Source organism: Thalassophryne amazonica, chromosome 10 (assembly GCF_902500255.1).
Source record: "Thalassophryne amazonica chromosome 10, fThaAma1.1, whole genome shotgun sequence".
Classification (NCBI taxonomy): domain Eukaryota; kingdom Metazoa; phylum Chordata; class Actinopteri; order Batrachoidiformes; family Batrachoididae; genus Thalassophryne; species Thalassophryne amazonica.
Window position 1 is genome coordinate 77,775,042 of NC_047112.1, and position 24,648 is coordinate 77,799,689.

Sequence of the window (24,648 nt, forward strand, 5' to 3'; positions counted from 1 at the left end):
CAGAGGATCCAGCTCAGAACCACAGACTGCAGCTTTTCACAGCCATGCATGTTTTGCTTCATTGATCCATATAGTTGAGTTCCATCATTTTTTCTTTATCAACCAGGAGCAGTTGTTTGGTCGGGACATGTGCTCCCAAGTGATGATAAGCTCCCTGCCTATTGGTGCAGGAGCATTTTGGTAGTAAATTTATATGATTTTATCTCTGTGTGTCAAGAACTGGTGATTGTACAATTACAATCAAAACACAACTTTAAGATCTCACCAAATAGAACAAAGCTGTGGTTTCACTCACAAAGTTTGGTGTGGCAAGGGTTCAAAGTTCAACGAATTGGAACTTTTGGTTAATGTATGTGTTCAGTGTTTTGAGGAACATTGAATTTTTGGGTAAGTAAATCCATTTTACACCAGTAGCACGTTCGGGCATTCATGCACATTTACACATGTTTTGGATACAGTGACTATGGGCTCATTCACACATACAAGATTTTGACCACGACTGTCCACGAATACAGCACATCAGAGTTGTCATGGTGAATCTTGATAATGTGCATAAAAATTAACTTTATGACAACATCATGACCTCTTGGTGCATTCCATTTGGATTCAGAGTTTGAAAGGAAGTTATAATTCCAACTTGTCAACTCATTTGAATACCACACACCCTCTTGAAAACTATAGTTTTTACTGTGTTTTAGGAGTTCTGTCTTTTTTGTGTCCAAATTAATAAGTTGTACACACAGTACTGTCCTACCGCTGTCTGTGGACTTGTTGCTATCGTATTTTTTATGGATGAAATACTGCACATTGTGTTGTTTATCAACTGGACGCTAATAGCAATGACTGGCTACATTGAATGTCCAATCGAGCAGCAAACCAAACAGTAAATTGAAACACTAATGTACCTTCTGAGCCATCTGCCCTATCCCATTAGGTCTCTTTGGTGTACTGCATATTGCCATAGCTCTCTATATGCCATAATAGCAAACACAACAAAGGCTTTCTTGGAGGCCTTTAGCTTGTGTGGAAAATGTAATGCATTTAAGAGGGTACTTCAAAACCTTCATGGCATCATCTAGTGAACATCATAGGAAAAATATAATTCTCACATTATTTTTCAAAATAGTATCTCTTCACTTCAGTGAATACACTTGATCCATTGATGGTCAAGCTTTGCTATCCCTTCACAGAAGAAGGTCACCTTTTAAGCTTCCAAATACTTTTTTCTGGTTGATGCTGAGAACTTTTGAAATACCTTCTAACTTCGGTTGTAACATCATTTGCAGTTCTCACTTCTGATTTCAGAGGTAAGCCTTGTATCTCACAGAGAGACAAATACTGACAATTGTGATTTTTGGATTCACCAACTTTGTTGTACAAAACCGAGCCCGTATCTCACAGAGTGGCGAATGCTGATGAATGTAGTAAATTTCTGCTGAAAAATAATTACTTTGTCTAGCTGCTGCTTCACCTATCCAACTGCAGACGCTAAGGAAAAGACAGAAGAAAAAGAAGGAAGAAAAGGTACACGGTTTAGGTCAGAGAGAGGTTGTGAACGAAACAGAACTTTAGTGGAACACATTACAGCAGTTTAGAAATGCTTAAACTGTTTTACAACCGTTTGCAACTGTTTGCAGAAAAATAAATTTGCTAATAAATTTTAAAAATGTTCAAAATTTATTTACAAAAAGAAATACTTTTTTTTTGCAACCCTAAAAACTGTTTTCAAATTGTTTTGCAACCTTTTATGAACCCTGATGAAACCAAAAATAGAGTGCAAAGTAAGTACAGTAATGCATGAATATTTGACTTGACCTGAATTAAACTGACCTGAAACTGAACTGTACAATCATGATATTCTGAATTATTGCCATTGATTCAATATCGACTATTGAGAGAAAAGTTATATAAATAGCCTGTTGATATTTTTGAATATGAATTTTGTCTCCTGTCCAATAGCACCATTGTTTTTTTTTTTTGTTTGTTTGTTTGTTGTTTTTTTGTTTTAAAAAACCCTGCAGCAGACTGAGGGTAACCTGATCAGTTAGGGCAGGGGTAGGCAACCTGTTCCAGAAAGAGCCATGAGGGTGCAGGTTTTCTTTGCAGCCACTGACTCCACCCGGTGATTTTACTGATTAATATCACTTTGAGCAGATGGAATCAGTTAATCAGTGAAATCACCTGGTGGAGTCAGTGGCTGCAAAGAAAACCTGCACCCTCATGGCTCTTTCTGGAACAGGTTGCCTACCCCTGAGTTAGGGCATCATTATTTTTCAAAGTATACCCCCAATCCCCAATTTTAATTTGAAATTGTGTCTGCCAGTAGTGGTCAAAGTCATGTTGTGTAATCTGGATAATTCTCAAACAGTTTCAAGCCAAAACAAACCAGCCTTTCAGCTGACTGGATGGCCCGAAGGATGAGCGCCAGAGTTTGGTTCACTGCCCTTTGGTGAAGTATTTCTTGGTTGACAGAGTTGCATTTCATTGCTTTGTTGGTGTCACTGCAGTGATGGTAGAAGGATTCCTGTGACAACTTGAGCATGGAGAACTGAGTCATCGTTCCTGGAAGGCTATATAGCAGGTTCCTGGAGAAAGAGAGAGGCATTCAAGTTAGACCAAGAAAAATCCTGGATCTGTGTGTTGCCAAATCCATGACACTATGAAACCACTCTGGGTCTAGATTGGCAACCACTGAGGTACACCAGCAGTCCGCCTCTATCTCCTGAATGGAGCCATCAGGTTGTATAAGTGGAAATCTTCATAGACTTCTCTGCTTGCTAGGCTCCTCAACAGTGATTTGAGTGTGCACTAGATTTCAATTTCAATTTATTTCAATTTAATTTCCTTTATATAGCACCAAATCACAACAGAGTTGCCTCAAGACGCTTCACACAGGTAAGGTCTAACCTTACCAACCCCCAGAGCAACAGTGGTAAGGAAAAACTCCCTCTGAGGAAGAAACCTCAAGCAGACCAGACTCAAAGGGGTGACCCTCTGCTTGGGCCATGCTACAAACATAAATTACAGAAACAATTCACAAAATAATTCACAGACGAATATACAAGAATTGCTGTTGGTGCACAAGAGGATCGCCAACACAAATACAACTCCCATCTCTGGATGGAGCTGCACCTTAAACAGAGAAAAAACAGAATCAGGCATCAGAAAGACAAAAAATACTGTATAATTTGCCAGCATTAATCAACAAGAAAACAGAAGAAATACTAAGGTGATCGCCGGCCGCTAGCCCTAAGCTTCACTAAAAGACCCAGAATTTAGGTAAAGTGGATAATGCTCTGCAAAATGTGCCACATAGACAGGGGGCCATACCTGAACTTCACTCAAAATGCAAGTAATACACATCATCTGGGTATCCAGAAGTAACCAGTGATTTGACACAAAATCCAGCTGTAGACAAAAACTCTCCAAACAGACTTGACACTAATGGTATCTACTTGTCACTTTAAGTCACTGGTTAACAGCCATGGGGTTTGTATACAGAAATGTGTATACAAAGAAATAAAACTGTGTACATATAAAGGCAGAACTGTATGTATGGATTCTTTTCATTAGAGTTATAAAAGTGTATGGTTCTCCTACAGTGGGGGAAATAAGTATTTGACCCAATGTCAATTTTGCAGGTTTTCCCACCTACAAAGAATGGAGAGGTCTGTATTTTTTATCGTACGTACACTTCAACTGTGAGAGACAGAATCTAAAAAAAATCCAGAAAATCACATTGTATGATTTTTAAATAATTTGCATTTTATTGCATGAAATAACTATTTGATCCCCTACCAACCAGTAATAATTCTGGCTTTCACAGACCTGTTAATTTTTCTTTAAGAAGCCCTCTTATTCTGCACTCTTTACCTGTATTAACTGTACCTGTTTGAACTTGTTACCTGTATAAAAGACACCTGTCCACACACTCAATCAATCAATCAATCACACTCCAACCTGTCTACCATGGCCAAGACCAAAGAGCTGTTTAAGGACATCAGGGACAAACTGTAGACCTGCACAAGGCTGGGATGGGCTACAGGACAACAGGCAAGCAGCTTGGGAAAAGACAACAACTGTTATGAAAGTGGAAGAAACACAAGATGACTGTCAGTCTCCCTTGGTCTGGGATTCCATGCAAGATCTCATTTTGTGGGGTAAGGATAATTCTGAGAAAGCTCAGAACTACACAGGAGGACCTGGTCAATGACCTGAAGAGAGCTGGGACCACAGGCACAAAGATTACATTAGTAACACATGATGCTGTCATGGTTTAAAGTCCTGCAGGGCAGCAAGGGCCCCTGCTCGAGCCAGCACATGTCCAGGCCCGTTTGAAGTTCACCTGTGACCATCTGGATGATCCAGAGGAGGCATGGGAGAAGGTCATGTGGTCAGATGAGACCAGAATAGAGCTTTTTGGAATCAACTCCACTTGCCGCGTTTAAAGGATGAGAACAACCCCAAGAAAACCATCCCAACTGTGAAGCGTGAGGGTGGAAACATCATACTCTGGGGGTGCTCTTCTGCAAAGAGGACAGGACGACTGCACCGTATTGAAGGGAGGATGGCTGGGGTCATGTATTGCAAGATTTTGGCAAACAACCTCCTTCCCTCAATAAGAGCATTGAAGATGGGTCATGGCTGGGTCTTCCAGCATGACAATGACCCCAAACACACAGCCAGGGCAACTAAGGAGGGGCTCCGTAAGAAGCATTTCAAGGTCCTGGAGTGGCCTAGACTGTCTCCAGACCTGAACTCAATAGAAAATCTTTGGAGGGAGCTGAAACTCCAAACCTGAAAAATCTGGAGAAGATCTGTATGGAGGAGTGGACCAAAATCCCTGTTCCAGTGTGTGAAAACCTGGTCAAAAACTACAGGAAATGTTTGACCTCTGTAATGGCAGACAAATGTTTCTGTACTAACTGTTAAGGTCTGTTTTTCTAGAGGATCAAATACTTATTTTCTGCAATAAAATGCTAATTAATTATTTAAAAATCATACACTGTGATTTTCTGGATTTTTTTTTAGACTCTGTCTCTCGCAGTTGAAGTGTACCTACGATAAAAATACAGACCTCTCCATTCTTTGTAGGTGGGAATTCCTGCAAAATTGACAGTGGGTCAAATAGTTAGTTCCCTCCACTGTATGACGTGGAACTGTTTCACCATGACAACATATGAAACATGAATCTCACCTACAGGAGCATTTCGCAGTGCAGTGCATTAGGAGCCAGGACCACACATCTAGTGGTGGAATGCTGGAAACAATGACACCAAACATAATCCAACGAGAAATCATGATTTAGAGTTGCATTGTGGGGGGGGGGGGGGGCGAATAAAGTTTGCTGCCACTAATATAGTGGGAAAGCTCACTGCAAACTTTTGTAAGCAAAGGTGTCCTTTGACTATCAGCAAAGGTTCTCTGTGTGTGCACACAGCGGTTTATTATGAAAACACACACACACTGAGCGGTCATTTTCTCATGTCAGCACTTTCACGCACACACTCACACACACACACACACGCACGTGAGGTCAGTGAGCCTGGGGAAAAGAGGACGAGTGAAGGAGTGACTGAATGGGAGTGACCTGACCGCACGGATGGACACATATGGCGTGATTCTGGTCCAAACATTGGTTGTTCTTTGATGTCCAGTACAGGTCCTGGCAAAGGAAAACAGAGTACTCCAGTCTGTGCTTGCCATCCAGACATTTGGAGATCAGGCAGTCTGCAGCACCTTTTATGGCCATCTGACAGCAGTCTGTGTTGTCTACATACATTTTGGATGCGATCTGACAGGTGTGAACGAGGCAGTCTGTCTGCGTTCTGACAGAGCTGGCCACGCCTCTTTTTCCTCCTGACTGTGTCGGATTATGGCAATATTTGCTGTGTTAGCATGGCTACTGTGTGCACAGGAGGCTCATTTTCTTACAAAACCAAACTGAGAATAATAATAATAATAATATAATCATCATCATCATCATCATCATCATCATAACAAACCCCATCAAAGAAACAAAAACCAGATGTGCAACTACACCAAGCAGGAAATTGAGAGTTAGAGCAATGGAAATATACTTGTGTGTTGGAAGTTTATGCGCTCATCATAGGTATGTCATAGTAATTTTGGGCTGTTGATGATGTCCGTGAACTGTTCTTCTTTTGTCAGGGTGGAATGATTGTACAGCTTACTCCATTAATGACTTTAAAACAAACAAGAATTGAGTGCACACGTTTGAATCCCCAAAAGACTCAGCCATTCACAAGCAAAGATGTGAACACCTGCGTGAAAAAAATAGTCCAACAGTTTAAGAACAATGTTTCTCAATGTTCAATTGCAAGGAATTTAGGATTCCATCATCTACAGTCCTAATATAATCAGAACATTCAGAGAATCTGGAGAACTTTCTACACGTAATTGGCAAGGCAGAAAAACCAACATGAATGCCTGTGACCTTCGATCCCTCAGGTTGGCACTGCATTAAAAACTGACATCATTGTGTAAAGGATCTTACCGCGTGGGCTCAGGAACACTTCAGAAAACCATTGTCAGTAACACAGTTCGTCGCTTACATCTACAAGTGCAAGTTAAAACTCTACCATGCAAAGCGAAACTCATACATCAAAACATCCAGAAATGCTGCCGCCTTCTCTGGGCCTGAGCTCATTGAAATGGACAGACGTGAAGTGAAAAAGTGTGCTGTGGTCTGATGAATGTTTTTGGAAATCATGGACGTCGTGGTCCTCCGGACAAAAGAGGAAAAAGATCATCCAGATTGTTACCAGCGCTAAGTTCAAAAGCCAGAATCTGTGATGGTATGGGGGTGTGTTAGTGCCCATGGCATGGGCAACTTACACATCTGTGATGGCACCATCAATGCTGAAAGGTACATCCAGGTTTTGGAGCAACACATGCTGCCATCCAAGCAACGTCTTTTTCAGGGACGTCCCTGCTTATTGCCAAGCCACATTCTGCTTGTGTTACAACACTGTGGCTTCATAGTAAAAGTGTATGCTGGTACTAGACTGGCCTGCCGTAGTCCAGACCTGTCGCCCATTAAAAATGTGTGGCGCATTATGAAGTGCAAAATATGATAACAGAGACCCCGAACTGTTGAACAACTGAAGCTGTACATCAAGCAAGAATGGGAAAGAATTCCACCTACAACGTTTCAACAATTATTGTCCTCAGTTCCCAAATACTTATTGAGTTGTTAGAAGGAAAGGTGATGTAACACAGTGGTAAACATACCACTGTCCCAGCGTTTTTGAAACGTGTTGCAGGCATCCATTTCAAAATGAGCAAATATTTGCACAAAAACAACAAAGTTTATCAGTTTGAACATTAAATATCTTGTCTTTGTGGTGTATTCAATTGAATATAGGTTGACGAGGATTTGCAAATCATTGTATTCTGTTTTATTTACATTTTACACAACATCCCAACTTCATTGGAATTGGGGTTGTATATATTTCAGCATGTATGTATAATTTTGACCCTGTGTGGATTAGAGAAGATCCAAAATAAATTCAAACTTGTGCACTCAGTTCTTGTTTTTTGTTAAAGTCCTTTATGATTTATATTGTGCAGTCATACCCTGGCAAAATAACAGTTGAAGGACATCATTGACAGCTCAAAGTTACCATGATATTCATGCCCATGATGTGTATGTTAACATCCAAACACAACTGTACATTGCAATAGGGCACATGTGTTTCAGTGTGATCCTGGTGCAACACACATTAATGGTGCATCCTTATGTGGGGTATGGCTGGTTTTTGACCAGAAAATGTCTGAAGTAACAGAAAGAGACTCAACCACAGTGTTTCAAGGGAGTCATGGAGTAGAGCAAATCAGTAAACAGACCTGATGTGTAACAGCAGCACCACTCACCGCATGTGCATGTGGAGCAGCCTAATTCTTCAGGTTAAAGTTTGATTTTGATGTTGAGTACTATAGAAATAATGAATGTTTATGAGTGCACTAGTAAGAATATTTCATCGCAGGAAAATTTCTTTCCATTGCACAAATGAAAAAACATTCATTATTTGTTTTATATAACACCTAAAAAAAAAATTGTTTTTTTATTTGATATTTTATTAATTTATAAACAAATGAAAAGGGACTTACATTTGGTGTGTGTCACTGGTCCTTTGAGGTCAGGAGGTTCCAAACACGAACTTTAAATAGCAATCCAATCCAAACAATGAAACTTATCAGCTTTGGTAATATCAACATCTCTCATGATCTTAAAATGACCATGTAGTCTGTACCTGATGCTGTGCATTGACTCTTCATGTATAGACTGCAGTCTGCTTTCTTCATTCCAGCGAAAAATAGCAACAGAAATGTGTCGAGCTCTTCATCCAACAGCATTTCAACTTCAGCTGGAGACGTACCAGTGAATACTACAAATGCCTCCAGACGGCATATGGTGTACTGGATTTGATTTTTGTATTGAAAGAATGAGCACCATCAATAAGCTTATTCAAATCATCTGTCACCAAAATAAACACTGCCATGTTTGTTTTTACGCGAAGTGCCATCGCCACTAGTGTGAGTGCGCAGTGGACGTGGCATGCATTGGTACAAAAAGTATGGAATCAAAACTGCACGATAAATGAAGGAAAATGGCAAAGAGGACAAATGATCAGTGGTGGGCACAGATAACCAAAAAATTAACTTCGATAACAGATAATCAGATAACTGAAAAGTTATCTTTGATAAAGATAAAACAATAAACCACCGAAAAATGTATCGGAAGTTACAGATAACCGATAACTGATAAATTCCAGTATTGTCTCTGGTACATTTGCAACTACTGATAAACTGAATTTGAGTTTTATCACCATGAAAAACACAAAGTGAACAGAAAACAAGTTGCGGTGACATGTTCAAGCATCCTATTTGATTGGGAATGTCAGCATAAATGTTGTTGAATCAGTTCAGTTTTATTTTTTATGCCAGTTCACTTCAAGTTTATATAAAACAATTGAGGGATCAATTTACTGTTTAAAACTGCCACAGATTTAACTACAAGGAATGAAATTGCATCTGCAATTTCATCATGGAGGGGATGAGCAGCAGCAACCAATCAAATGAATATTTTTACAACACAATAATTCAAAACAGAATAATCAAACCAGTGAACGCACACTGTCTTATACCTGAGTGCAAGTGATAACCCAGCCGGCAAATTTGTATAAATTATCTTTTATTAAATTTTCCAAAAGATATGTACAGTGAAAGAGACAAAATTCTGTAAAATTCAATGCAAAAGTTACTTTTTAGTTATGTCATGCATACAGAAAGAAGGGCATCTAACCAAACAATTCAAATAACATAAAAGATTGGAAAGAGTATAAATTACATTTTCAAGCTTTCAAAAAGTTATTTTCCCCACATTACATATATTCAAGAAAAATCATCTCAAACAATAATGAAATATTCAATTACTTTTGTGCAAATTCCACAACATAGTTTTAGTATTTGTGTTATTCTTATTTTTGAAATCATGGTCTAAGCCTTACATAATCTGACTATTGCATTAATGAAAAACAACAGTGACATAGCTTCATCCCCAAGAATAAGCATTGGCTCTGGTCTGGTTTGGCATTTCCACTCACTTTATGTGACGTTGCAATTTCTGTTTAGGTATATGTTTAAATACTAATTTTTAACATCTTCCGTAATCATAAAACAAGTAAAAATGGAAGATTGTTAAAAATCTCAAAGTTCAATGGTTTTGCACAAAATAAATTACTTCACATATTTTTTATATATAAAAGAGTAACCACTATCCATGTAATAATGAACATATTTTCTCCATTACCATGCAACAAAATCTATTACCAATTACAGACAAAACAGATGAAAAAGGCCAAAAAGATGCAGGCCAACAAGATCACATTATCAATATTTTAAACCTGTTAAAGTATAAAGATGTGCATTATCCTTTATGTCAACAGCAGTGCTACATGGTGTGCAGGGAAGACTTTAATTAATGCTTAATGTTAATTGCTGCCACAAAAATACAAAGGAACAAATTATATAAAGGAATAAATTTATACACAACAACAACAACAATAAAACTGTAATCAGTTCATATCCCAAAGATCATGCTCATTTGAGATACTTGGTGAGAACACGGTTACATGCACAATGTTGATATTCCTTTGCTTACTGAGCACAAGCCTTACGGTTCAGATCGGTTTAACTGTATAGTTTCATAGTTGAAATGAGAGAAGTGGAAGCCACGCCTTGCAAAAATTAAACAAACAATTCAATGAAGTGTACTGCTATTTTGCTCAGTTGACATTATTTAAAACATTAGTGAACCAGTTAGTTTAAAAAAAATGTTTGTGAACTTAAGTAAAACCATATATTTGTTCCTATTGGAGCTTATACACTGATCCAAGTCAAATGGACACTCCATGCAACCGCAACACGCATCACCTCAGGTGGAGGATCAGGAGGTAAAGCCAAAGTAAATGCATTAATTTAGACTATTAAAGTTATTTCCATGTGTATTTTTATTTCTTAATATTTCTTTTCATTAATACATCACTACTGTGAATACAGTGTATGTTGAAAATAAATTACTATTTAATGTCATTGGTTTATTCAATATTATATACTGGATCATAATCTGATCTTGGTGTGCTAAACCTTTTTTTCAGAAACTGCATGTTTACACTTCAATGCTTAACATTTCAGATGTTTAGATTCATTTTATGGGTTTTAGAGATTAAAAAACCAAGTCAAAATTAAATTCAAACAAAGATTCACAGTTAATGATACCTTCCGCTACATATTTCTACAGTTTATCTGTTGGATGTTATTACAGGGAAGGTTTTAGTTTACAGATTAACAGTTATTAAAAGTAAATTTTGGGTTACCTGACCCATCACTGTTTAAAACCAGAAAAGTACAAATTAATGTGTGATGAGATCTGTGACTGGGTGCAGTGAACAGATAACAATACATTACTTAATTAATTAACTGACAAAGTAAATAGTTCCCAGAAAAATTTGTAACTTGGACAAATGGCAAAGAACAATATAGTCACAAGAAAAACAAATTTCTAATGTCTAATCTATCCTTATTAAAGTGAATTGGAAACTGAAATTGGTATGAGTGAGAATGTGAATTTCTCTGTCTATACAGGGGTACTTCAAAATAACTCTTGGCCTCACTGGTAAACAAAAATATCTGCAGCCTTAATGTGTGACCTTCCATGAAAGTTCAGCCAAGCTTGAAACATTGGTGCATTTGAGATTAGGGTTACTATGGTGAAAAATAATGCAAGAACAATCTATTTCCTCAGATGTTTCTTGGTGAGGCCAATAAGTTTTTGAGAAGTACTCTCCTATGTCTCGGCCCTGCAATAGACTGGCGGCCTTATCCAGGATGTACCCCACCTTTTGCCCAGTCCACCAGTCTGATAGCTCTAACACCTTCTGTGACAGAAATAAGTGGATTCAGAAAATGAACGAATAATCTGTCCTAACTAACTTACTTTTGTACCCATGAACAAATATCCCAGAGAACTTCAAGTAAATCAACAATTGTTCAGTTGAAAGCAACTATCAATCACAGTTTTTATGGCCAATCACTACATGATAAATATCAGCTTTGTCATCTCACTAGGCACCAACAACCCTGTATGACATCAATATTTTTGACATTTCCTTGGTTAAAAAGCATATAATTACTGCCTCTGAAATGACAAAAGAAAAATAAAGTACCAGCAGTCATAGGACTTGAGGCAAAAAATAAAGTGACTGTTTCAAACTAAACACAGAAAACAAATGATTTGTGCATGTCTGCAGTCAGACCCCTCAGTGTGTGGAAAGATATAATTACCAAATTCTGAAATATCACAGGCATCTCTAAGTCATTATACTGGGATGCAAATTTGTAAAAATGCCTAGTCAACACCTCCTTTAAACATCAGCTAATAATGTCTTTAAGTCACAGAACACGACATGAGGAAACACATTTACAATGCATGATTAAAACCTCTGTGCAAGAGTTTAATTCACCCCACAATTTAGGGAAAAATCTATTGTAATATTATTATTATTATTTTTTACCTTCATCAGTGGCTCACCAAAAAATGAACTTGAAATGTGCAAACATTTCCTATTAAAAACCCAAACAAATTTATCAAAGAAATGTATCCATCATGATGTTATAAACATTTTTTTTAACATACTAATGTCCAGCAGATGAGGACACAAAGTTGTCAATCATTTATCCAAAACATGACCATAAAAAAAGTAATTAAACACAAGCAGATTTTCTTAAAAATGTATTTAAATCGCCTAGAAACCTGTTTTTAAAGATTAAGTTCACAGACATTTTACTTATTTCTGTTTATTTATAAAAGTTAGATATTTGGCAGCTTTTTGTTATTTTTAAAAGCTTTAGGCAGGTTACATGTTTCGAAAACCTATGTAGAGCACACTGTGTGTGAAAAAACATAATATCTTTGGGAAAGTTTCTTGTACGAGTGCTTTAAATTTGTATTTTAGCTCACGTGCCTCGCAACAAATTAATTTATGCTTTGACATTTTGTTGCAGTATATAACTGTGACAAAACATTTATCAGGACTGAAATAAGGTGTTTGTGTGTATAATGCAAATATAATTCTTTGTCAAACAAATTAAAGAGATGGATTGTGAAGTCAGCCCCTGGTGTGAGGGATTTAGTTTTTTTTGTTTGTTTGTTTTTTTTTTTTTTACAAAATTTACAAAGTGTAATCAACATCCTTTTCTTCCATATTTAAAGATTCTACTTGGTGAGCTGAAGGCAGTTGTTCTGTTATACTGTAGCATGCTTACAACTGAGGTGATTTTTGGGTGACTTCTTGTTGAATATGAATTTATCATCCAAACTGGGTTGTTTATGAGAAGATAAAAATCTATTTATATGGTTTCATGTGTGAGCTAATACTGTATGTACAATTCATTTCATTACAGAGTACTTTGTATATTTTGGGCTGCTTGAGTTCCTGGAATTATATGATTCCACAGTACCTTTTCACACTCTACAACGACACACAGCAAACTACATGAATTTTTGTTTGTTCATTCTCTGTGGGCAAGCTGTATCAGGAAACTGACCAGTGTGTGTCGCGTTACCAACACACTGACAATGATAAATCTGCCATTTTCAAGCTAAAACTTTGTTGTAGCCTTAATTCAGAGGTGAAATTGATGGTTTCTTCTTAGTCTCAAAGAGTAATATTGTTAGTTTGTGCCATACCATGAACAAACCGCTAAGTACTGTCAAGGCACTGCTCCTATGTAACATTATGAGTAAAGCCACAATGTCGGCATAATATTTAACATATACATAAGAGGGGACTGGAGCCTTGGAGAGAACAAGTTGAAATATGGGGCCCTTGAGTGTCTATGGTGCACAGAATGTAAATCTATTGGAGCCTTTACAAGGTCCTTGTCGCTGTCTTGCTGGAATATAAACGGAGCATAAAGATGGGCTTAGCATTCAGAAAGGTTGGGTGTTTCCAGTTCATTAGTCATAGGCATTTTGTCAGCATATCAAGAAATCACTGTATATTGAATGGATGCAAGTGAAAGGAATGGAGCGGTTTTCTGGTGAGGAAATGGATCTACGTGGACAGAGTAAGAATTGGCTCGCAAGAATGACAACACTGGGATGATTTGCCATCCCAGTGTACAAAATGTCCAAGTCCCTGTTGAAAAATGAAGCTCGCCTGTTCATCCACACATCCACAGGTAAGAAGGAAGGCAGCTTAGAAATATTGTACAGTGTTATTAAAGTTGTTTATCATTAGTTATTCCTTTTTGCATTATTATTTTTTGTGCAATTCAGTTTCATGTTCCAATTATGCATTATCACATTCTGTGTGCACAGAGCGTGTGTCATGAACCCGCTTATGTAAGGTACAGCTGAATATTGCACTGTTTAATACCACAAACACGCTTGACTCAACTTGATTATAGAAGCCTTAATTAGGGCCTGACTGATCAGTTGCCCGATATATAATAGGCCAATATGAGCTTTTCACAAACATATTGCAGCTAGGAAAACTTTTCATTTATTCAGTAAACATGCACAAAACATTTCAGCTCTTATAAATGGTGTCATTACATAGTTTGTTCAGCAGAAAGTGCTCTGAGACATAGTTTACAATGCTGTCAAGCGTGGCTAGGACCCCATCATCCCTTGGTTACATTATCTACAAGAGACAGGGCCATTCATCTTCGACCGCAGCACGATGTGCTGACACACACTGCCTATGATCGTGATATAACTTCGAGAATGGGCATTATATCACACATCCACTGTCAGTCCACCTCATGTGTCAGAGGATGTATCTGTATTATCATGTTATCATGGCTGTTATACCCCATCCACACGGCCGCAGTGTGCATCAGCGCATCACAGAGATGCTGACTCAATGCGACACACGGTGTATTCAGTGTGATTGTGCAATGTTCATGGCTAGTGCACATGATGATTGTGTGCCACTGACTTTGCACAAAACAATATTTCCTTTGTGCACCCTGAACAGGATATGTGTATGTGTGTGTGTGTGTGTGGGGGGGGGGGGGGGGGGCATTGGGGCCACAATTAGGATGCACCGACGCAGTCAGACTGGCCAGAATGCTGGTGGGTTGCCATTTCGGATGCCAGTTCGTATGCCAGTTTGAATGACATTAGAGGAAGCCGTCACACACCAGTATGACTGCCGTACAAATATTCTTCAGTTCGAATGAAGCACGACAGGTGTGTATAGGCATATCACTGATCACATATCTGATCACTTGCAAATAAGAGTGTAGACAGTCATGTCACAAAATATAATTTGATAAAAAAGAAAAAGAAAAAAAAATAGATTTGTCCGCAGTATGAACATAGCCATGGCTCATAGATACGGACCAAAATGCTATCAAATGTTCTCAGGTGTCTCACATGCTGTATTTTAACTTAAAACTGTATTTCAATTTTACAACTGATTTTGCAGTTGGGAGCTTTGCATGTAAAACTACATTTTCTACAATGAGGTGCATGTGATATAGGGGCTTATATAAATATATTTAGTCTTGCTGTTAAGTTGGCATTGTTATTTACTATAACATTTACTACTTGCTGTTCTCAGCATTTGTTTTATAGATGTAACAGTGAACCTGCAATCAGAGCACCAAGCTACAACATTAAACAAGATTTTCCTTTTTTTTTTGGTATATGATATGAGATGGAAACACCACTATTAAGTCACTCATAAATCTCAGCACTACAAGTCAAAGTCCCAAACCACAACAGGAAAGTACACTTGGTTATACAGTGCACAGATGTGAGAATGATGTTCCTTTGTCGACCTCTACTACTCGTATTCAACATCCTTGTTAAATTTATTAAGAATATTTACCCCTGAATGAAGCCACAGAGTTTAAATAAATGGAGCTTTACACTTTAGAGTACTGAAAAGTTTTTAAAGCAGTATTGCAAGTCTGAGGTCACAGATAAATACAAATAATTTAATTTACAAAATTTAGTGCATCATATATCAAGTTTTTGTAAAGACTCTGATCGCAGTCTACTGTTAGAATCTCCGATTCTACCAGATCGCAGTTTCTACTTCGACATATACATATATTAACTTATTCAAATACTTCATGATCATGGTGCAAAGAATGAATTTTAAACTTGACTATACAGTTAACTGCAGATGATGTTTTTTTTTTCTCAGAGGATCCAGCTCAGAACCACAGACTGCAGCTTTTCACAGCCATGCATGTTTTGCTTCATTGATCCATATAGTTGAGTTCCATCATTTTTTCTTTATCAACCAGGAGCAGTTGTTTGGTCGGGACATGTGCTCCCAAGTGATGATAAGCTCCCTGCCTATTGGTGCAGGAGCATTTTGGTAGTAAATTTATATGATTTTATCTCTGTGTGTCAAGAACTGGTGATTGTACAATTACAATCAAAAACACAACTTTAAGATCTCACCAAATAGAACAAAGCTGTGGTTTCACTCACAAAGTTTGGTGTGGCAAGGGTTCAAAGTTCAACGAATTGGAACTTTTGGTTAATGTATGTGTTCAGTGTTTTGAGGAACATTGAATTTTTGGGTAAGTAAATCCATTTTACACCAGTAGCACGTTCGGGCATTCATGCACATTTACACATGTTTTGGATACAGTGACTATGGGCTCATTCACACATACAAGATTTTGACCACGACTGTCCACGAATACAGCACATCAGAGTTGTCATGGTGAATCTTGATAATGTGCATAAAAATTAACTTTATGACAACATCATGACCTCTTGGTGCATTCCATTTGGATTCAGAGTTTGAAAGGAAGTTATAATTCCAACTTGTCAACTCATTTGAATACCACACACCCTCTTGAAAACTATAGTTTTTACTGTGTTTTAGGAGTTCTGTCTTTTTTGTGTCCAAATTAATAAGTTGTACACACAGTACTGTCCTACCGCTGTCTGTGGACTTGTTGCTATCGTATTTTTTATGGATGAAATACTGCACATTGTGTTGTTTATCAACTGGACGCTAATAGCAATGACTGGCTACATTGAATGTCCAATCGAGCAGCAAACCAAACAGTAAATTGAAACACTAATGTACCTTCTGAGCCATCTGCCCTATCCCATTAGGTCTCTTTGGTGTACTGCATATTGCCATAGCTCTCTATATGCCATAATAGCAAACACAACAAAGGCTTTCTTGGAGGCCTTTAGCTTGTGTGGAAAATGTAATGCATTTAAGAGGGTACTTCAAAACCTTCATGGCATCATCTAGTGAACATCATAGGAAAAATATAATTCTCACATTATTTTTCAAAATAGTATCTCTTCACTTCAGTGAATACACTTGATCCATTGATGGTCAAGCTTTGCTATCCCTTCACAGAAGAAGGTCACCTTTTAAGCTTCCAAATACTTTTTTCTGGTTGATGCTGAGAACTTTTTGAAATACCTTCTAACTTCGGTGTAACATCATTTGCAGTTCTCACTTCTGATTTCAGAGGTAAGCCTTGTATCTCACAGAGAGACAAATACTGACAATTGTGATTTTTGGATTCACCAACTTTGTTGTACAAAACCGAGCCCGTATCTCACAGAGTGGCGAATGCTGATGAATGTAGTAAATTTCTGCTGAAAAATAATTACTTTGTCTAGCTGCTGCTTCACCTATCCAACTGCAGACGCTAAGGAAAAGACAGAAGAAAAAGAAGGAAGAAAAGGTACACGGTTTAGGTCAGAGAGAGGTTGTGAACGAAACAGAACTTTAGTGGAACACATTACAGCAGTTTAGAAATGCTTAAACTGTTTTACAACCGTTTGCAACTGTTTGCAGAAAAATAAATTTGCTAATAAATTTTAAAAATGTTCAAAATTTATTTACAAAAAGAAATACTTTTTTTTTGCAACCCTAAAACTGTTTTCAAATTGTTTTGCAACCTTTTATGAACCCTGATGAAACCAAAAATAGAGTGCAAAGTAAGTACAGTAATGCATGAATATTTGACTTGACCTGAATTAAACTGACCTGAAACTGAACTGTACAATCATGATATTCTGAATTATTGCCATTGATTCAATATCGACTATTGAGAGAAAAGTTATATAAATAGCCTGTTGATATTTTTGAATATGAATTTTGTCTCCTGTCCAATAGCACCATTGTTTTTTTTTTTTGTTTGTTTGTTTGTTTGTTTTTTGTTTTAAAAAACCCTGCAGCAGACTGAGGGTAACCTGATCAGTTAGGGCAGGGGTAGGCAACCTGTTCCAGAAAGAGCCATGAGGGTGCAGGTTTTCTTTGCAGCCACTGACTCCACCCGGTGATTTTACTGATTAATATCACTTTGAGCAGATGGAATCAGTTAATCAGTGAAATCACCTGGTGGAGTCAGTGGCTGCAAAGAAAACCTGCACCCTCATGGCTCTTTCTGGAACAGGTTGCCTACCCTGAGTTAGGGCATCATTATTTTTCAAAGTATACCCCCAATCCCCAATTTTAATTTGAAATTGTGTCTGCCAGTAGTGGTCAAAGTCATGTTGTGTAATCTGGATAATTCTCAAACAGTTTCAAGCCAAAACAAACCAGCCTTTCAGCTGACTGGATGGCCCGAAGGATGAGCGCCAGAGTTTGGTTCACTGCCCTTTGGTGAAGTATTCTTGGTTGACAGAGTTGCATTTCATGCTTTGTTGGTGTCACTGCAGTGATGGTAGAAGGATTCCTGTGACAACTTGAGCATGGAGAACTGAGTCATCGTTCCTGGAAGGCTATATAGCAGGTTCCTGGAGAAAGAGAGAGGCATTCAAGTTAGACCAAGAAAAATCCTGGATCTGTGTGTTGCCAAATCCATGACACTATGAAACCACTCTGGGTCTAGATTGGCAACCACTGAGGTACACCAGCAGTCCGCCTCTATCTCCTGAATGGAGCCATCAGGTTGTATAAGTGGAAATCTTCATAGACTTCTCTGCTTGCTAGGCTCCTCAACAGTGATTTGAGTGTGCACTAGATTTCAATTTCAATTTATTTCAATTTAATTTCCTTTATATAGCACCAAATCACAACAGAGTTGCCTCAAGACGCTTCACACAGGTAAGGTCTAACCTTACCAACCCCCAGAGCAACAGTGGTAAGGAAAAACTCCCTCTGAGGAAGAAACCTCAAGCAGACCAGACTCAAAGGGGTGACCCTCTGCTTGGGCCATGCTACAAACATAAATTACAGAAACAATTCACAAAATAATTCACAGACGAATATACAAGAATTGCTGTTGGTGCACAAGAGGATCGCCAACACAAATACAACTCCCATCTCTGGATGGAGCTGCACCTTAAACAGAGAAAAAACAGAATCAGGCATCAGAAAGACAAAAAATACTGTATAATTTGCCAGCATTAATCAACAAGAAAAACAGAAGAAATACTAAGGTGATCGCCGGCCGCTAGCCCTAAGCTTCACTAAAAGACCCAGAATTTAGGTAAAGTGGATAATGCTCTGCAAAATGTGCCACATAGACAGGGGGCCATACCTGAACTTCACTCAAAATGCAAGTAATACACATCATCTGGGTATCCAGAAGTAACCAGTGATTTGACACAAAATCCAGCTGTAGACAAAAACTCTCCAAACAGACTTGACACTAATGGTATCTACTTGTCACTTTAAGTCACTGGTTAACAGCCATGGGGTTTGTATACAGAAATGTGTATACAAAGAAATAAAACTGTGTACATATAAAGGCAGAACTGTATGTATGGATTCTTTTCATTAGAGTTATAAAGTGTATGGTTCTCCTACAGTGGGGGAAATAAGTATTTGACCCAATGTCAATTTTGCAGGTTTTCCCACCTACAAAGAATGGAGAGGTCTGTATTTTTTATCGTACGTACACTTCAACTGTGAGAGACAGAATCTAAAAAAAAATCCAGAAAATCACATTGTATGATTTTTAAATAATTTGCATTTTATTGCATGAAATAACTATTTGATCCCCTACCAACCAGTAATAATTCTGGCTTTCACAGACCTGTTAATTTTCTTTAAGAAGCCCTCTTATTCTGCACTCTTTACCTGTATTAACTGTACCTGTTTGAACTTGTTACCTGTATAAAAGACACCTGTCCACACACTCAATCAATCAATCAATCACACTCCAACCTGTCTACCATGGCCAAGACCAAAGAGCTGTTTAAGGACATCAGGGACAAAACTGTAGACCTGCACAAGGCTGGGATGGGCTACAGGACAACAGGCAAGCAGCTTGGGAAAAGACAACAACTGTTATGAAAGTGGAAGAAACACAAGATGACTGTCAGTCTCCCTTGGTCTGGGATTCCATGCAAGATCTCATTTTGTGGGGTAAGGATAATTCTGAGAAAGCTCAGAACTACACAGGAGGACCTGGTCAATGACCTGAAGAGAGCTGGGACCACAGGCACAAAGATTACATTAGTAACACATGATGCTGTCATGGTTTAAAGTCCTGCAGGGCAGCAAGGGCCCCTGCTCGAGCCAGCACATGTCCAGGCCCGTTTGAAGTTCACCTGTGACCATCTGGATGATCCAGAGGAGGCATGGGAGAAGGTCATGTGGTCAGATGAGACCAGAATAGAGCTTTTTGGAATCAACTCCACTTGCCGCGTTTAAAGGATGAGAACAACCCCAAGAAAACCATCCCAACTGTGAAGCGTGAGGGTGGAAACATCATACTCTGGGGGTGCTCTTCTGCAAAGAGGACAGGACGACTGCACCGTATTGAAGGGAGGATGGCTGGGGTCATGTATTGCAAGATTTTGGCAAACAACCTCCTTCCCTCAATAAGAGCATTGAAGATGGGTCATGGCTGGGTCTTCCAGCATGACAATGACCCCAAACACACAGCCAGGGCAACTAAGGAGGGGCTCCGTAAGAAGCATTTCAAGGTCCTGGAGTGGCCTAGACTGTCTCCAGACCTGAACTCAATAGAAAATCTTTGGAGGGAGCTGAAACTCCAAACCTGAAAAATCTGGAGAAGATCTGTATGGAGGAGTGGACCAAAATCCCTGTTCCAGTGTGTGAAAACCTGGTCAAAAACTACAGGAAATGTTTGACCTCTGTAATGGCAGACAAATGTTTCTGTACTAACTGTTAAGGTCTGTTTTTCTAGAGGATCAAATACTTATTTTCTGCAATAAAATGCTAATTAATTATTTAAAAATCATACACTGTGATTTTCTGGATTTTTTTTAGACTCTGTCTCTCGCAGTTGAAGTGTACCTACGATAAAAAATACAGACCTCTCCATTCTTTGTAGGTGGGAATTCCTGCAAAATTGACAGTGGGTCAAATAGTTAGTTCCCTCCACTGTATGACGTGGAACTGTTTCACCATGACAACATATGAAACATGAATCTCACCTACAGGAGCATTTCGCAGTGCAGTGCATTAGGAGCCAGGACCACACATCTAGTGGTGGAATGCTGGAAACAATGACACCAAACATAATCCAACGAGAAATCATGATTTAGAGTTGCATTGTGGGGGGGGGGGGGGGGCGAATAAAGTTTGCTGCCACTAATATAGTGGGAAAGCTCACTGCAAACTTTTGTAAGCAAAGGTGTCCTTTGACTATCAGCAAAGGTTCTCTGTGTGTGCACACAGCGGTTTATTATGAAAACACACACACACTGAGCGGTCATTTTCTCATGTCAGCACTTTCACGCACACACTCACACACACACACACACGCACGTGAGGTCAGTGAGCCTGGGGAAAAGAGGACGAGTGAAGGAGTGACTGAATGGGAGTGACTGACCGCACGGATGGACACATATGGCGTGATTCTGGTCCAAACATTGGTTGTTCTTTGATGTCCAGTACAGGTCCTGGCAAAAGGAAAACAGAGTACTCCAGTCTGTGCTTGCCATCCAGACATTTGGAGATCAGGCAGTCTGCAGCACCTTTTATGGCCATCTGACAGCAGTCTGTGTTGTCTACATACATTTTGGATGCGATCTGACAGGTGTGAACGAGGCAGTCTGTCTGCGTTCTGACAGAGCTGGCCACGCCTCTTTTCCTCCTGACTGTGTCGGATTATGGCAATATTTGCTGTGTTAAGCATGGCTACGTGTGACAGGAGGCTCATTTTCTTACAAAACCAACTGAGAATAATAATAATAATAATAATAATCATCATCATCATCATCATCATCATCATAACAAACCCCATCAAAGAAACAAAAACCAGATGTGCAACTACACCAAGCAGGAAATTGAGAGTTAGAGCAATGGAAATATACTTGTGGTTGGAAGTTTATGCGCTCATCATAGGTATGTCATAGTAATTTTGGGCTGTTGATGATGTCCGTGAACTGTTCTTTCTTTTGTCAGGGTGGAATGATTGTACAGCTTACTCCATTAATGACTTTAAAACAAACAAGAATTGAGTGCACACGTTTGAATCCCCAAAAGACTCAGCCATTCACAAGCAAAGATGTGAACAACTGCGTGAAAAAAATAGTCCAACAGTTTAAGAACAATGTTTCTCAATGTTCAATTGCAAGGAATTTAGGGATTCCATCATCTACAGTCCATAATATAATCAGAACATTCAGAGAATCTGGAGAACTTTCTACACGTAATTGGCAAGGCAGAAAACCAACATTGAATGCCTGTGACCTTCGATCCCTCAGGTGGCACTGCATTAAAAACTGACATCATTGTGTAAAGGATCTTACCGCGTGGGCTCAGGAACACTTCAGAAAACCATTGTCAGTTAACACAGTTCGTCGCTACATCTACAAGTGCAAGTTAAAACTCTACCATGCAAAGCGAAAATCATACATCACAACATCCAGAAATGCTGCCGCCTTCTCTGGGCCTGAGCTCATTTGAAATGGACAGACGTGAAGTGAAAAAGTGTGCTGTGGTCTGATGAATTGTTTTTGGAAATCATGGACGTCGTGTCCTCCGGACAAAAGAGGAAAAAGATCATCCAGATTGTTACCAGCGCTAAGTTCAAAAGCCAGAATCTGTGATGGTATGGGGGTGTGTTAGTGCCCATGGCATGGGCAACTTACACATCTGTGATGGCACCATCAATGCTGAAAGGTACATCCAGGTTTTGGAGCAACACATGCTGCCATCCAAGCAACGTCTTTTTCAGGGACGTCCCTGCTTATTTCAGCAAGACAATGCCAAGCCACATTCTGCTTGTGTTACAACACTGTGGCTTCATAGTAAAAGTGTATGCTGGTACTAGACTGGCCTGCCGTAGTCCAGACCTGTCGCCCATTAAAAATGTGTGGCGCATTATGAAGTGCAAAATATGATAACAGAGACCCCGAACTGTTGAACAACTGAAGCTGTACATCAAGCAAGAATGGGAAAGAATTCCACCTACAACGTTTCAACAATTATTGTCCTCAGTTCCCAAATACTTATTGAGTTGTTAGAAGGAAAGGTGATGTAACACAGTGGTAAACATACCACTGTCCCAGCGTTTTTGAAACGTGTTGCAGGCATCCATTTCAAAATGAGCAAATATTTGCACAAAAACAACAAAGTTTATCAGTTTGAACATTAAATATCTTGTCTTTGTGGTGTATTCAATTGAATATAGGTTGACGAGGATTTGCAAATCATTGTATTCTGTTTTATTTACATTTTACACAACATCCCAACTTCATTGGAATTGGGGTTGTATATATTTCAGCATGTATGTATAATTTTGACCCTGTGTGGATTAGAGAAGATCCAAAATAAATTCAAACTTGTGCACTCAGTTCTTGTTTTTTGTTAAAGTCCTTTATGATTTATATTGTGCAGTCATACCCTGGCAAAATAACAGTTGAAGGACATCATTGACAGCTCAAAGTTACCATGATATTCATGCCCATGATGTGTATGTTAACATCCAAACACAACTGTACATTGCAATAGGGCACATGTGTTTCAGTGTGATCCTGGTGCAACACACATTAATGGTGCATCCTTATGTGGGGTATGGCTGGTTTTTGACCAGAAAATGTCTGAAGTAACAGAAAGAGACTCAACCACAGTGTTTCAAGGGAGTCATGGAGTAGAGCAAATCAGTAAACAGACCTGATGTGTAACAGCAGCACCACTCACCGCATGTGCATGTGGAGCAGCCTAATTCTTCAGGTTAAAGTTTGATTTTGATGTTGAGTACTATAGAAATAATGAATGTTTATGAGTGCACTAGTAAGAATATTTCATCGCAGGAAAATTTCTTTCCATTGCACAAATGAAAAAACATTCATTATTTGTTTTATATAACACCTAAAAAAAAAATTGTTTTTTTTATTTGATATTTTATTAATTTATAAACAAATGAAAAGGGACTTACATTTGGTGTGTGTCACTGGTCCTTTGAGGTCAGGAGGTTCCAAACACGAACTTTAAATAGCAATCCAATCCAAACAATGAAACTTATCAGCTTTGGTAATATCAACATCTCTCATGATCTTAAAATGACCATGTAGTCTGTACCTGATGCTGTGCATTGACTTCTTCATGTATAGACTGCAGTCTGCTTTCTTCATTCCAGCGAAAAATAGCAACAGAAATGTGTCGAGCTCTTCATCCAACAGCATTTCAACTTCAGCTGGAGACGTACCAGTGAATACTACAAATGCCTCCAGACGGCATATGGTGTACTGGATTTGATTTTTGTATTGAAAGAATGAGCACCATCAATAAGCTTATTCAAATCATCTGTCACCAAAATAAACACTGCCATGTTTGTTTTTACGCGAAGTGCCATCGCCACTAGTGTGAGTGCGCAGTGGACGTGGCATGCATTGGTACAAAAAGTATGGAATCAAAACTGCACGATAAATGAAGGAAAATGGCAAAGAGGACAAATGATCAGTGGTGGGCACAGATAACCAAAAAATTAACTTCGATAACAGATAATCAGATAACTGAAAAGTTATCTTTGATAAAGATAAAACAATAAACCACCGAAAAATGTATCGGAAGTTACAGATAACCGATAACTGATAAATTCCAGTATTGTCTCTGGTACATTTGCAACTACTGATAAACTGAATTTGAGTTTTATCACCATGATCGCTTCTGGGAGCATCAAAAGCGACAACAGACC

The 24,648-nt window shown here is 38.7% G+C and overlaps 1 protein-coding gene across 1 annotated transcript in view; it reads right to left on the reverse strand.

Moving 5' to 3' along the window:
- Positions 1-2,335: 2,335 nt before the first annotated feature.
- The window catches only part of LOC117518136 (inactive N-acetylated-alpha-linked acidic dipeptidase-like protein 2), a 656,634-nt gene continuing 634,321 nt past the window's right edge, over positions 2,336-24,648 (reverse strand). The window contains exon 18 of the mRNA XM_034179197.1: positions 2,336-2,585. Coding sequence (XP_034035088.1) covers positions 2,336-2,585 — 250 coding nt within the window. The remainder of the gene's footprint in view (positions 2,586-24,648) is intronic.